We start from the raw sequence: 15,230 nt of genomic DNA, 5'->3' as shown, positions 1-15,230 counted from the left end.
CCCCATCGCCACCGTGAGACTGTACCACACCCAACAACCACCCCATCGCCACCGTGAGACTGTACCACACCCAACAACCACCCCATCGCCACCGTGAGACTGTACCACACACAACAACCACCCCATCGCCACCGTGAGACTGTACCACACCCAACAACCACCCCTTGGCCACCGTGAGACTGTACCACACCCAACCACCACCACATGGCCACCGTGAGACTGTACCACACCCAACCACCACCCCATGGCCACCGTGAGATTGTACCACACCCAACAACCACCCCACCGTCACCGTGAGACTGTACCACACCCAACAACCACCCCATCGCCACCATGAGACTGTAACACACCCAACAACCACCCCATCGTCACCGTGAGACTGTACCACACCCAACAACCACCACATGGCCACCGTGAGACTGTAAAACACCCAACAACCACCACATGGCCACCGTGAGACTAACACACCCAACAACCACCACATGGCCACCGTGAGACTGTAACACACCCAACCACCACCCCATGGCCACCGTGAGACTGTAACACACCCAACAACCACCCCATGGCCACCGTGAGACTGTAACACACCCAACCACCACCCCATGGCCACCGTGAGACTGTAACACACCCAACAACCACCACATGGCCACCGTGAGACTGTAAGGGAGAGGGGATGTGTGTGTTAGTCTCACAGGTGTATGAGGTCATGCAGGTTTCTGTGTGTCTGTTACAGTCTCACAGGATTCAAGAGAGTGCTCTGTGTGTGTGTGTGTGTGTGTGTTACAATCTCATGGAACGTGGGGTTATTGGGTTGCTGTGTGTGTGTTAGTCTTCTGGGATTGCTGGAGGTTACCATCTCAGAGGAGGAAGCAACAGTTGCTGGCTGCATTACAGTGTCACAGAGGTTACTGGGGTTTGCTGGGTGTGCAGTTGGGATGATGGGGGTAGTCAGGCGTGTTACAGTCTCACAGAGGGTGATGGGGTAGCTGGATGTGTTATTCTCATGGGGGTGATGGGTGATGATGGGGGAGTGTTGCTGGGTGTGTTTGTCTCACAGGGTGCTGGGTGCATTACAATCTCACTAGGATGATGGGGGGGCTGCTGAGTGTGTTACAGTCTCACAGGAGGTGAGGGTAGGTTGCCTGGTGTGTTTCAGTCTCACGTGGGCCATGGGGAGGTTACTGGGTGTGTTACAGTCTCACGGTGGCCATGTGGTGGTTGCTGGGTATGTTACAGTCTCATAGGGGTGATAAGGGTTGTTGGGTGTGTCACAGTCTCATGGTGGCCAAGTGGCGGTTGTTGGGTGTGTTGTGAGGCTGTAACACACAGAGCAAACTCTACCGAGACTGTAACACACATACAGCAACCTCTCTCATGTATACCCTGTGAGAGTGTAACGCACACAAATACCCCCATCCCATGAGACTGTAACACACACACAGCAACATACACCACATTCAATGATGTTATCAATCTTATATATGTGACTAGATACTGTAAGTGACTGTTGAAGGGGGAGTTGCGAAGTTGCCTTGTGGTTGGGATTACATCTGGCTTACCTTGTGTGGGGGCGGAAGGGTAACCCTACCTACACCCCCTCCCCCAGGAGATGAACATCCACAACAGCCTCTCCCATACCCAAGACTAACATGCACAGCAAACTGTCACCTCTGCCCTGGAAACTGTAACACACACACGACAAACACTGTGAGTAGGGTGACCAACCCTCCAGGATTGTCCTGGAGTCTCCAGGAATTAACAGATATAGACTCAGATCTTGCAAGTGAGTCCACTCTTGAACCCATGTGAAGCATCACTGCCTTCAGTAAAACGTCACATGGGCCCAGGGTTCCACTCATGTAGATCTGCTTGCAGGATCAGGACCATGGACGTTTAGGACAAAATAAATCCTACTGAGCTGCGAGAACATTGCTGACATTACTGATAATATGCTTGAGATACACTTTCTGGTTTAGCTTTTGATAAAAGCTCCTACTTAGATTAGTTTGCCAAAAATATACATACTAATACTGAGACACTAATACAATGGCCACCTTTTAAAAATACCAATACCTACTGCTTAATATAATTAAATTTACTGTGGCATTTCCTAAACCCATTGTAGGAAATACTGCAAGTCAAGTTGCCGGTGCCCAAAGGCAGGCATGTTATATATTTATAACAAATCTCCCAGCTGTCCCTCATTTTACATACACATTTATACTTGACCCACCCAAATCCTGTGTTATTTCATTTCTACTGCAAATTAAGAGATCAGAAATGTTGAATCATGAAACCAACAATACTGCCTATGGTAAATAAATTAATCTTTTAAAGCCTTTCACACCTATTTATTCTTGAATTTCTCACTTTGAGTGGTTTGTCAATTATGAGAGCTGGCAGGATAATGACGAGATGAAGAACTTTCAAGAAAAAATTACTTATTGTTCCACCATCCTGTCTCTTTTAGGTATCTCAGCTTTAAACTTCTGTTTTTGGCACTGCTTCTTTATGTCATCTCCATCTTCAGTTTTAAACCAGTTTATATTACTGGTTAGAAGGGGTGTAAATGAGGGCAGTATTTTGTCCTTGTTCTGTGAGGAAGTGTACATAACATTGTAGGTTTTAAGTCTTTAGCCATATTCTGGGGCTTACAGAGTGGACAGCTTCAGGGGAGTGCACATTAGAACAGCACTCTTTGAAAAAGTAAACTCTTTTTTGAGCAAGCCTACCTATACCATGTGTTGCAAGAGATAAAGAGGAAGAGGTAAGTTTCCCCCTCCTGCTTTGGAGACTAGTATCATTGAAAGCTCCAGCAGGAAGCACTTCCTTTATTCTTAAGGAGGCTTGTGGCTGACCCCTGAACAGGATGCGAGGGAAGAGAAGGCTCCTTACTGTCTGGCCACCCCACAGAATTCAATAAAAACCTGTTTACCTTGCAAAGTCAACTTAAGGAAAAAAAAACAGAGGCAGTTTGTTATAAGAACAGTTTATTATCTAGATTTTATAACCCGCTAGACTGGATAAAGGTTGGACTTGGTATTAAAGTAGATGGGGCCACTTTATTATGAAAGCCTGCATTTTATTTTCTTTTTCTATTGCTACCTCCACAGACAGTTCAATGAAAACCTACCATTCTGTTCCACCTGATGTTTCAAACAAATCAGAACTTGTTTGATCATTTTCTCACCACTCTGGGAAAAATGTGTCCTTGGGCCAAATCATCTCTGAAGTCAATGGAAGACTATCAGGGAAAAAGCCGGTCTCTTAGCAACTGAATGTCTGGACCAACTACTGTAACAGTCTATTTAGACTAAAAAGCTGAAGAATGAACTGTGGGGGAAAGGAATTTAACCTCCCCTCATACATAGATATTTAAATTCAGAAATGACCATTTAAGGTATGCTATGCCAGCACATTTGTTACAGAATAACCACACAGATAGTTGCATGCATCTCTCTTATTTTATCATTTGTGATCATCTATGCTTCCATTTGCCTTTTTACTGCACTCTTGATACTTGTGAAGCTGCTCCATGAAGCCAGGATTCGGACAGATAGCAGGTCTTGCATTTTTCACCCAAGAAAATGCCCTAGCAAAATTGAGTCTTTCTGAATTAATTAAAAAACCAATGATGATTGCGGCAGCACGAGAAACTCCTGCATTACAGTGAACCAGCACCACTCCATCCTTCAAGAGAAAAATGAAACACATTAGTAATTTGAGATACTGTTTTACTACTGTCTATTATACAGGCAGTGATATATTAAATCTGTCATTTCCTACTGTTTATTTAGGTTTATTAAAAGCACCTAGCTCTAAGCAATTGTATAAATATCAATACCTACAAACAAGGATAAAGTGCCCTAAACATCTTGCAGTATAGAAATATTATTACCACCATGAAAGGCTTTATAAGAATACTTCTGATTATAGAGAAGTAACTGGAAAATTAACTTCTGAAGTGGAGCAAGTATCATGCAGTAAGCTGGCAAGTATCATTTAGGAATGAAGTGGAAATCGTAACTGGAAACCTGAAGGAGGTCATTAAGTGACACCCCGTTTCAGGTAACTTGTAAATGATATGTCAGAAAGAAAGAACACTATGTGACACAAAAGCGGATGGGGCAATGTTACCTTCCTTTATCCTAAGCTATGTAAATAATTAACATGATAGATCTGGTGGAATAAGCCAGAACCAGGTTTGACTATCAAGGCATTTTCTCTTCTTGCACTGTTAAAGTCAATTACTATATTTTATACAGGCCATTCAACATATAACAATTAGAGAGGACTTTGATTATCTGTAGAGCCTGCCAAGCTTTTTAATAATTCTCGCATGAGATGTGACATCTTTTTTCCCCCCCTCTCTACCCTGACATTGCCTTAATTCTTGTAGAAAAAGGAATCAACCTAAACCAGAGCAAAATTCTGTTCCTAGACTTGCTATGTAGATCTCAGTTCTGATTTCCTGGTCTCACACTTCTGGAGAAATGAGATCAGTCCAGTGCATGTACACAGAACAGAATATCAGAAATGAAAGCTGCCTATTTCTCCTATTTCCTACTTTTGTTCTTTTACAGGAATTTTGACATGCAGTTAGGCACTGATTCAGCAAAGCAGTTAAACACAAAACTTATGTCTATCCCTGTTCAGTAAATATTTGCTGAATGGGGATGGTTTGCTGAATCAGGACCTTTGGTTACAGTTACTAACGTGTGCTCTATTTTTATGCTGAATTCATAGTTTACTGTGTTTCACTTTTAAGGGAGGGTTCAAGGGACAGTAGCAGGCTGAGGTATCCCTGACAACTGGAGGAAGCCAGCAAAAATCCCACTGATTTCCAGGGGCACTGCCAAACTCCCTGTTTCTTCTCTGGTATGTCAAAACTCTGCCTCCCTAATAGATGAATTCTGGAAGCTTATAGAGCTTTCCTTTTCCCCTGCAGGTTTTACTCCTGGAAGAGGGATCTGGACCCATGTTAAGACTTGCTTATCAAGAAGTCACTCATTGCTCTAGATCGAATTAAGAAATACTGCACTAAAAAAAAAAATCTAGTAGATAATAGTAAACAATATTTGATCACTCTAAGAAAAGCATGATTGATGTGTTTTTGTTTTTTTAACCAGAGGAAACTGTTTTAAGTTATTGCCACATACCCAGGATAACTAATAGTATGAAATGTTGATTTACCAGCATCTTAGCTTGCTCAATAAATTCAAAACATTCCGGGAAATACGATGTGATGTCAGTCTCAGGGAGATCCAGTATAGAAATATTCTTGTATATAAAGTCATTGGGGAAGGCATTTTCAATTCCATATGCCACATTTAGGATATGAGTAACCTAAGCCAAAAAAAAGGTAGTTTATGACAACAACAAGCAAAATGGACAAGAACAAAAATAGCATTATCCATTAAGCAGACATCAATTGGAACATCAAATAGTAGTACTCAATTTTATTCAGACATTCTGTCTGTGTTTCTGATTTGACTATCTTTTTGAATCCACTTAAGATTTTATATATAGTGTTAAAATGTATAAAGCAGCATTTCAGTTTTCTTCAGTCCATCTTAACAAAAGAAGAATTAAGCATTAGGGTAATGATGATTTTTCAAGAAGTTAACTTCTGAAAATGAATCTTTGAGAAGTTGTTGTTGCTACAGGTTAAAGTCTGCATCTTAGGTTATCTAGTTCCTTTCATAAAGAAGGCACCCAAAATCCTTTGCAAACTACTTATAGGAATTCCCTCACTTATCACTGAAACATAGCCACCTCAGGGGTGGAAATGAACCTACTATTTAATAGTGCATAGCCAGAGTATGTAACAGATAATGAAAGAGTATGAAGAATTCCATATCCAATAAACTACTAAGGGAATTTTTAGGCTGGTCGAATCTGATTAACCAAATTGAATTTGTCAAGACTGACACCTTGTAGAAAGGAGCCATGGGATCTTGAATGACTATGAGTAGGCAAAAACATCCCAGCTGAATTTGGAGGGGGCCCAAATTAAATTAAGACTGTGAGGGTCTTCTGCTCTCTGGGTGTGCTGACTGGTCCCCTACCAGACCTTTGCCTGCTAGCAGTATTAGGCACTCTGGGGAAAGATCTGGCCAATGGGCCTTCACCCTCATGCTGAATCATATGATGGAAGAGCTACTGCTTCCCCTCACAGGGATGAAGAGAGAATATCTGTTGGGCAGGGGATGAAGAGAGAATATCTGTTGCCCACACCCTAACTACACCAGCTAGCATAAGGGTTTTAAACAGAAGAGGGGGACAGCAGAGCACAGGAGAAGAATAGAAGAGAAAATTAGCTGCAATATATTAGCCAGCCCTACAGCTGAGGAGGCAACACCTCTATCAGCAAAATGTCCCCTAGCATTATGCTGGGACATTGGAGAACTGGTTAACAGTGTACTTATTGAGTCACCAGCATTGCTTACTGGAGCATGGGGCCTCATGGTGCAGCAGGTGCAGACTAGGCAGGACAGGGAAAAGATGGCCTTATGCCATTTTTGCGCTGTCTGAATTCTGGCCTGGCTGGAGACTACTGTAAGTTATGGCAAGGTGGCACAAGGCTATCCATAAAGTCCCTATACTGCCAGAGTATTGGCCTGCAGCAGGGGAATCCCCCTGGAGTACATTCCACTCTCATTAGATCACCAGTGATCTAGAAAGGGACCAAAGTTGGGGAAAGACTCAGGACCATGTCGTCCCCCACCCTTGAATATCTCCCATTCAAACACTGAGCAGGCTCATTGACCCTGCTTAGTATCTGAGGACTGATGAATACACGGTTTGAAATGCATATAATCTGTTCTATAATAAAGCAAACTTTAAACCACAGCTAATCTTGAAATTTCATATTTCTTGTGAAACCCACAAACACCCATCACATTGTGTGCATGGATCAGATGCAAGCTTTGGAGTAGCAACATTAAATTAGATATAAAATATAGCTCTTTTTAAAGGGAAAAGTCAGAAAACTAACATTCTCTAATGATTAAAAAAGCATTCTCACTAGCAAATGCTAAATATAAGACAGTCTATAGTCATTGTTAGGCAGTTTCTTACCCCATATTTTTTCATTGTCTCCAGATCCTGAGCAGCATCTTGTGATCCTATAAAGAGAAGGGGCTCATTATTGCATTATTTGCACAGAGCTGTCAAAATATAAACAAAGCAAATACCCTACTTAATTTTAAAAGAAGTTAGCTATTTGTTTTTCCCTGGGGACAATGAGTTATTTTTAATAATGCAATCTAAATATGTTTACATTGTGTATAGTAACTTCTCATCTGAGTTTAATAAATCCAACTTTCCATCTGCTTAACTGGATAAAAACAACGTGAGCAAGAACGCAAGAGGGCAAGCATGAAGAAAGTCATATTATGAATGCCAAGACAGCAATCTCTTGGAAGGAACTTGATCCTGAATGGTGCGGTGCTGAGCACTTTATGAAAGATGTGTATCGGCGCCACCTCCAGTTGACTTTCGTGGGAGCTAAGCACCCCCCTGGTTGGTACTCAGACCCTTCCAGGAACAGGCATTTAACAGGGATGCAAATTTAAATTCAAATACGGACTCACCTAGCAGCAACCAGGGCTTAATAACGCCAACCTGCAGGTCCAAGCTAAGGTCTTGTACGTAACCACAACCGAACCCATCACTTGGCTCTGCTTCTTCCACCACCTGCATTCGGGCATCTTTCCATGTCTCTATCATTCTCTTCCCCGTTAAAGTTGTTACCCTTGTGCATTGCTTCTTAAGATTCTTCCTAGAGAAGCTTCTGATTTCCTGAGTGAGTGAGTGCATTACATGAGCAGGCACCTTAGTTCCAGCTAGCACCTAACGCAGGCAAACCTAGCAGCCTGCAATTCTTCTCAGTGAAGCCAAACTCCTTCTCTTTAGCCTCTGGCACAGTCTGCACCGAGCGAGCAAGCGAGCAAGCGCCTTGCTGCTTGGAGCGGGCAGGCAGCAGACAAGGCAACCACCCTAAGCCTCATTGTTCTAAACCGGCTGTGCAAGACAGCTTTTGATTGGCCATAGAGAAGCGTTCCCCGATTGGTTTACAATCTCTTCTTCCTGCTAGCTGGCTTTCCAGCTGTAGCACTCCAGGCACCAAGGAAAAAGAGCTCTGGGCAATCATGTTTTGATCTGACCACGCGTGTTATTTGTCTGTATTCTAGTTGTGTTGGTTTAGCTGATTGTGTCGACTGCTACAGAATTGTTATTTGTAAAATAATTGGGGAAGCTGTAAAACTGGATTGTGATTTATAATGTTTTAATTTAAAATATTTTCAGATGAAGTCAGGGCTTGTCAACATTGCAAGTCAACACGCTTGGGGACTGAACTCCGTTATTTACCTGTGTTACAGAAAGGTGGGCAACAGCTAGTTGGGAAGTGATTTTTTTTCCGTGAAAAATGTTGACAAGCATAGGGGAGGAGATCATTGTGTTGACATTTTCCTACAAAATTGTTTTTTGGAAAACTCTTTTCTCCCCCCTCCAGGTTTTGGCAACAGAAATCTATTGTTAACAAATCAGTTTTCAGCAACATAAAGCCAAAAACTTTTGGGCAGTCAAGCAACATTTTTTTATTTGAGTGGAAACTTTAGTCTGACTAACTGGTTGCTGGAGTTGCAGTTCTTTGTTTTCCAAGAGAAACTCAACCAATTTCTTCAAAAATAGCCATTTCACGTGGAAATTTCCTTTTTGACAAAAGCCCCATTTTTTGTCCAATGAAAAATTTTGACCAGCTATGTATGTGAACTTCCCCATACTGCCCCACCAGTCTGTAATCTGCCTGTCTTTAGAATATCATTATGTTTAATTTGTTGTTGTTGTAAATGGTTGGCTGGAGCTATATTTTTTGCTTGTATGCCCTGACTGCTAAGATGTGTGTTCAGGTAATTTGTATAATTTAGGGGAGAAGTTCTTTATGACAGTGTGTGGCCAAGGATGGTGCAAAAAAAGAAAAAAAAAAGCTTGCAGAAACTACTAGTGTTAATTTGCAGAGTAACCTGGTGTCAACCATAATAATTTAAACAGAGTCTTCACTGCAGCTCCAACTATAGTAATTGGAAAAATCCCATGCCTACAGGAAAGAAACCTTTAAGCACCAAAATGGAATAGTTATGAAGACTGATTTTATATCTCAGTATTTCTCTCCAGAATCTTATGGAGCAAACACCAAAAACTTGAGCAGGATGGGACTCTCTTGCTTACAGCACTGGTGTAATCATAATGAGAGATAGAAATGGGAGCGGTAAGGATGTTCTCATCTCTGATCTCCCCCTCACTCACTCTCATACGCACACACTTTCAGGCATTCTGATTGGAGGGTATGTTTGTGGAGCTGTTCTTCTCCCAGACAAGGTTCCACACCATTGTTTTACCCATGTATTTTAGTTGGGCGAAGGTAGCATTTCAAATTCCAAACTGATTCAGGAAATAGGGACCTAATTCGGCAATGCATACTCAAGCAGGCCCTTTGAAATTAATGGAGATCCAGGAGTAGGGCTGGAGCTGGACATTGTCTGTCCTAGGAACCCCTATCTCCAAAAGCTCTGCTGGGGGGGGGGGGCTGGGTTGGAGCTGCATTGGTGTTTTGGCCCCTGGTCACAGCTTATGTTGTGAGGTGCCTTTAAAGGGATAGAAAAAAAACCTTTGGTGAAAGGGGTTGGGCCAGAAGTGCCCCTAAAAAAAATCAACCCATGTGACCTATGACATCTGCCTTGTGTGCGTGTAAGGCCTATTTATGTGAGTTAGAGTCTGCAATATTGGGCCCTAAATCTTTTAAGCCTCCATCTTTCTGACAGAACTAAACAAAAACTGTGCAAGTGTTTACCATCCAGGCTTAACATCTGATTCAGAGTCTCCATTTTGAGTAAAGGTGTTTGAGGCGGGGTTAACATAAAATCAGCTAATCCCTAGCTGACTAATTGAAGGCATATATCTATGTACTGAGGAATGTGTATAATTGCTGCAGCTGCTTTAGCCACCAGATGTCAGCACTACACATGAAATTGTTTGCTGTTTTTAGTTTACCGAAAGGGATGAATGTGCTGCAAAGTGTATGTATGTGAACAATATATTTGTCATGCTCTGGGATCTGCATCATGAGCACTGGAGTCATACAAGATGTGGTTGTCCCTATGGTAACTATTTCAGCATTGAATGCATCTGTGAACAGAAGTCCATAAATAATCCAGTAATCCATACCCAGTTTTTGCAGACAGATGATCTAATCCTTTGAGGTGCAGAGTACTTTCTGCAAGATGATAAATGCCTTCAACTCCCATTGAAGTCAGTGGGTGTTGCAAGCATCTTGCAAGATTAGTCAGTTATTGTGACAGAGAGAAAAACAGATTTCAAAAAAGCCATCTTGATGTCTTGGCAGATCCACAAAATTGATAATGGACTTGTGTAAACCTGCAAAGAGAAAAACATATCAACAATGAGTATTGTTGGCAATTGTGTAATTCATATTTGTTTCATTTTCATATAGGTGGCTCAGTTTCACTGTTACATTTTCTAATGGTGGATTTTCTGTCTGTGTGTTTATAATGACATTAAATCGATTCTATCTACCTGGTTCAGTAGATCAGTGAAGCAGAAAAGACAGTTTACAGAATTGTATAGAGTAATTGCACATCTAATGCTAGGGCAATATTGAGGGAAATTCAGATAATAAAGAATTAGAAGGAATTCATCCCCTTCTAATTTTTTGAACTGTGGCTTGCCCAATGTGCTGTTTGACCCAAGACAAACTGTTAAGACAGAAATGTTAAAACACAGATTAAAAACAATCAAAATATATTAAAACATCTTAATTTACCTCAAATTCAATGTATATTTTTGCAATATTAGATGGCTTTGTACTTTGTCTAAAAATAAACAAATCATGTAACTACTCCTTTCACTGCAGAAATACTATTTGAGTTTTCAACCCCATGAATGTTTCTGACTCATGCAGGCTAAAGATTAATGACTGTGTTTGAATATTTTCACCTAATGGTAGGTTTTTATGTTCATCATAGGTACAGGCTCTACTTCCCTTTGCATGATGGGACATAGTATTTTATAAAGCTGATGAATGTGTAAAATTTTGTAACAGCTGAAAAGTTTGTGAAGTTTTATAAATTGTACTAAATTTATATAATAAAACCCTTAACATTGTCATCATTAGCTATTTAAATGGCAGTGTTTCTAGCCCATCATTTACTGGCCAGAGTATGAAGGGTATTGGAGCAGGTTGTTTTTTAAAGCCCATGGTGGTCCAAAACTTTCAAATAAATTGTCTACTTCAAGAGAGCTCTCTCTGGAAAGAAAACCATTTTTTAAGGCTCAGTAGCCAGCCCCTGCTCCTGGTGGCAGATTAAGGTATACACTGTAGAAAACCCAGTTTCAGAGGTCAAATTTAAAAGGAGTACTCAAATTTAGTAAAATGGAGCACTGAAAACCAAGTGTCTACCCTCCGGTGAGCCATCATGTCTCAGTCCTGAATGCACCAGTTGGCATTCAGCTCTCTTTTCCTGAGAGCAGAAACAGTTCATTAACATCAGTAATGTGGATTTTTGGAATATTTGGGCCTTGCTATCTAAGTGGAAAATCATAAGGACAGAAGAGTCTACTTCATTGTTAGTAAATTCACAGAGTGAAAAAGGACCTGTACAAACAAAGGGGCATATGTTAGATATTAGTCTCTATTTAAAAAAAAAAAGGCAAATAAAACTTCTCTAGATGACCATATGATCTTATTATTATCACGCTGATACTTCCCTCCCTCAGCTATTCCCTGTGGTTTTCATCTCCTCCTGTGATCCATGTCTTCATTTAGGGCCAGATTCTCCTGCCTTTACTCATTATGAATAGTATCCCATCAGTGTGAATAAAGGGGGCAGAATCTGAGCCTGGGATTGTAAATTCTTCTAGACAGAGACTCTGCACATGATTCTTATCTCACACTGGTGTAAATCAGAAGTAACTCCCCTGAAGTTAATAGAGCTATACTGATGTAAAACTAGAATAAGGGACATCATCATGAGACTTTCCAAGTAGCTGACTTGGAAAAACCAGCTATGCAGTCTGAAGAATCAATATGGTAGATGATTAAAGTTTTCTGTACACACAGAATTAAAGAGCTGATTCTCCTCTCACTTATGACAGTGTAACTCCATTGAAGACAAGAGGGAAATCAAGCCTAACTGATGATTTGCCTATTTGAAATCTTATCTCTTGTTATAGGTCCTGAGGAAGGACCATTCCCCATGGAAAATCCTTTTATGTATTTTTAGGGAAGTGGAAGGAGTGGATTAAGACTAAATAGGTCCTACAATCACATGTATGGTATGGTATGTTTAGTCTTGAGAAAAGAAGACTCTGATGGGGGACCTGATAATCATCTTCAAATACGTTAAGTGCTGTTATAAGGGATGGTGATCAGGTGTTCTCCATGTCCACAGAAGGTAGGACAAGAAGTAATCAGCTTACTCTGCAGCAAGAGAGATTTAGGTTAGATATTGGAAACTTGCTAACTATAAGGATAGATAAGCACCAGAATATGCTTCAAAGGAAGCTTGTTGAATCCCTGTTGTTGGAGGTTTTTAAGAACAGGTTACACCAACACCTTTCAGGGATGATCTAGGGTTGCTTGATCCTGCCTCAGCACAAAGGGCTGGACTTGATGACTGATTGAGGTCCCTTCCAGCCCTACATTTTGCCCATCAAAATCAATTAAAAGGCTCCCATCAACTTCAATGTGTTTTGGATCAGGCCCTTACTGAGTGCTGACAACATGTTCAGTGCTGTACAGGCCACCCATTAGACAGAGCCCTTCCCAGAAAAAAATACAATCTAATTATTTTGGTCTTCTTTCACCACTTTCCACAGTACACTAGTTTACTTCTAAACGCTCCAATGACACGGTCTCTGTGTTCTGCTAGATACTTTCATCTCACCACAGGTAAGTGAGCACCAGTACATCGTCTTGGGGCTGGGGAGCAGTTCCTGTATCTGTCTCTCCACTGTTACTTAGCATGATGTCATTCAGGTTTGGCCCTTTGGTGTGATGGAGGGGCCACTGGGTCAAATTTCATTGAGTGGCACTGCGACCTAGAGCACAGGGTCGCAGAACCACTTGGTTTGAAGGGCCCAAGGCAAACTGCTTCCCACCCCCCAGTGACTCTCCCCCCTGCCAATGTGCATACATTAGACATGCACCATGTGTAATATGTGCATGGTTGTGGGCACCATTGTATGCAGAAACATTTCAAGTGCGATTTAAAGTATTTGGAAAGATTTCAAACCATTAAAGGAGTGAAGTCCTGGAACTGCCTTCCAAGGGGAGTAGTGGGGGCAAAAGACATATCTGGCTTCAAGACTAAGCTTGATAAGTTTATGGAGGGGATGGTATAATGCGATAGCCTAATTTTAGCAATTAATTGATCTTTGATTATTAGCAGGTAAATATGCCCAATGGTCTGTGATGGGATGGGATCTGAGTTACTACAGAGAATTCTTTCCTGGGTGCTGGTTGGTGTGTCTTGCCCACATGCTCAGGGTTTAACTGATCGCCGTATTTGGGGTCAGGAAGAAATTTTCCTCCAGGGAAGACTGGCCGAGGCCCTGGAGGTTTTTCACCTTCCTCTGCAGCCTTGGGCATGGGGCACTTGCTGGAGGATTCTCTGCACCTTGAGCTCTTTAAACCACGATTTGAGGACTTCAGTAACTCAGACATAGATTAGGGGTTTGTTACAGGAGTGGGTGGGTGAGATTCTGTGGCCTGCATTGTGCAGGAGGTCAGACTAGATGACCATAATGGTCCCTTCTGACCTTAAGTCTATGAATCTATGAATGAATCTATGAAAGCAAGATTTCCATAAAGTTTAATAAAGTTGTCAAAGCACATGGGACACTTGAAGAAAATCAGGTGATGTGGCAGATGGTGATCAGAACACCTACATCCACCATAAGAACAGTGATCTGTGTACAATGACATATATGGTGAGTCAAATTGTGAAGTCCTGGCTCTCACAAAAGTCAGTGATTTCAATGAGAGTTTTGCCTAGGGCCTAAGAAAGGATTTTAGAATTTGGTCTTTTATTTTTGCTAATACTGTAAAAGTTTATGCATCATAATAAATACTTATAAAGTTCTGTGAAGTGAGAAGGCACAGCCTTTCAACAGCTACAGTCCTGGGTTCAGTTCATGACATGGGTCAAAGATGATGTAAAATATTTTAGCCTTACACTAGTATTTTTCTGAACACTATACACAGAACCTGCTGATGACTGGGTACTAGACTTCTATATCAGACGATCTATATCTCATGAATGGAAAAGCTAAGATCTTGCAAGTTGGGTCTGTTAGGTCACATATGATCCCATCCTTCCTGTACAGGAATGATCCATATCAGAGAGTGGAGACACCATGTGATTCAACTCACAGAATTTCTTTACCATTTTTCCATTGGGGGAAGGAGCAGGTGTACAGATGCTGATCCTGAGGTCTCAGGTTCCATTAGTCTAACGGCAACTCCTTCACACCCAATATATTATAAATAACACACACGGTTTTTCACAGTGTTACACCTGCAGGCCATCAATTTTGTAAATTATACAAGACTATTCAATTGTCTTTCCAAATAAAAAGTGAACATTACAAATTGTAAGGCCAAAGATGAAAGGTTTCTGAAAAGTCTAGATCCAGCAGAAAGAATCAGTTTCAGAAGATCATCCACTTGTAACAGTTAAAAACAAAATGGTATAAATCTCATAATTAATTATTTTAGTTTCTTTACAAAATAATAAAATATGTATTTCCATTTCACACATTGCTTTTTATCCAACTGTGAATTTTGATGCAAAAAAATCAGCCGTTCAATTAAATTTATGAAAGCAGCATTAAATTTAGTTCTTCAGTATCTAGTGCTCTATTTAATATACCCATGTATGCAATCATATAACATTCCTCCAGGGAATAAACCACTAGAATATCAGCACTTTTTAAAATTAGAAACTCAGTCTCTCTGCAGTATAATTACAGTAGTTAGATTACCAATAGCAATAGTTTCTGCAGCTTATTGGAGAGAAAGGTTATCTAAGATTCTTGACTAACAAAGATGATGTATCAGGAAAAAAAACCAAACTGTGCATGGTGAACTAGCTTTTTTCTTTTAACACAAAATACTGTGTTTAAAAGTAAATAATAAAGCGTGTAAA

General features: G+C 40.9%; 1 protein-coding gene across 1 annotated transcript; it reads right to left on the bottom strand.

Moving 5' to 3' along the window:
• Positions 1 to 2,973: 2,973 nt before the first annotated feature.
• DUSP19 (dual specificity phosphatase 19) lies at positions 2,974 to 8,022 on the bottom strand. Its single transcript, XM_045032738.1, has 4 exons — positions 7,596 to 8,022; positions 7,081 to 7,127; positions 5,194 to 5,346; positions 2,974 to 3,690 (listed from the first exon to the last, which is right to left on the bottom strand). The coding sequence occupies exons 1-4, from the start codon at positions 7,819 to 7,821 to the stop codon at positions 3,469 to 3,471; spliced, it is 648 nt and encodes a 215-aa protein (XP_044888673.1). The 5' UTR covers positions 7,822 to 8,022; the 3' UTR covers positions 2,974 to 3,468.
• Between the last annotated feature and the right edge of the window lie 7,208 nt (positions 8,023 to 15,230).

This window comes from Mauremys mutica, chromosome 10, assembly GCF_020497125.1.
Source record: "Mauremys mutica isolate MM-2020 ecotype Southern chromosome 10, ASM2049712v1, whole genome shotgun sequence".
Lineage (NCBI taxonomy): Eukaryota > Metazoa > Chordata > Testudines > Geoemydidae > Mauremys > Mauremys mutica.
Note: the sequence above shows the minus strand (reverse complement) of the source record. Positions and strands in the feature narration are given on the sequence as shown.

What these genes read in the sequence shown, in the direction of transcription:
- DUSP19 (XM_045032738.1), bottom strand. Translation starts at nt 7,821, where the DNA reads ATGCACTCACTCACTCAGGAAATCAGAAGCTTCTCTAGGAAGAATCTT. An exon ending in TAAGCCCTGGTTGCTGCTAG is followed by an intron (nt 7,128 to 7,595) that starts GTGAGTCCGTAT and finishes TTCTCTTTATAG; the next exon opens with GATCACAAGATGCTGCTCAG. An exon ending in AGACAATGAAAAAATATGGG is followed by an intron (nt 5,347 to 7,080) that starts GTAAGAAACTGC and finishes TTTTTGGCTTAG; the next exon opens with GTTACTCATATCCTAAATGT.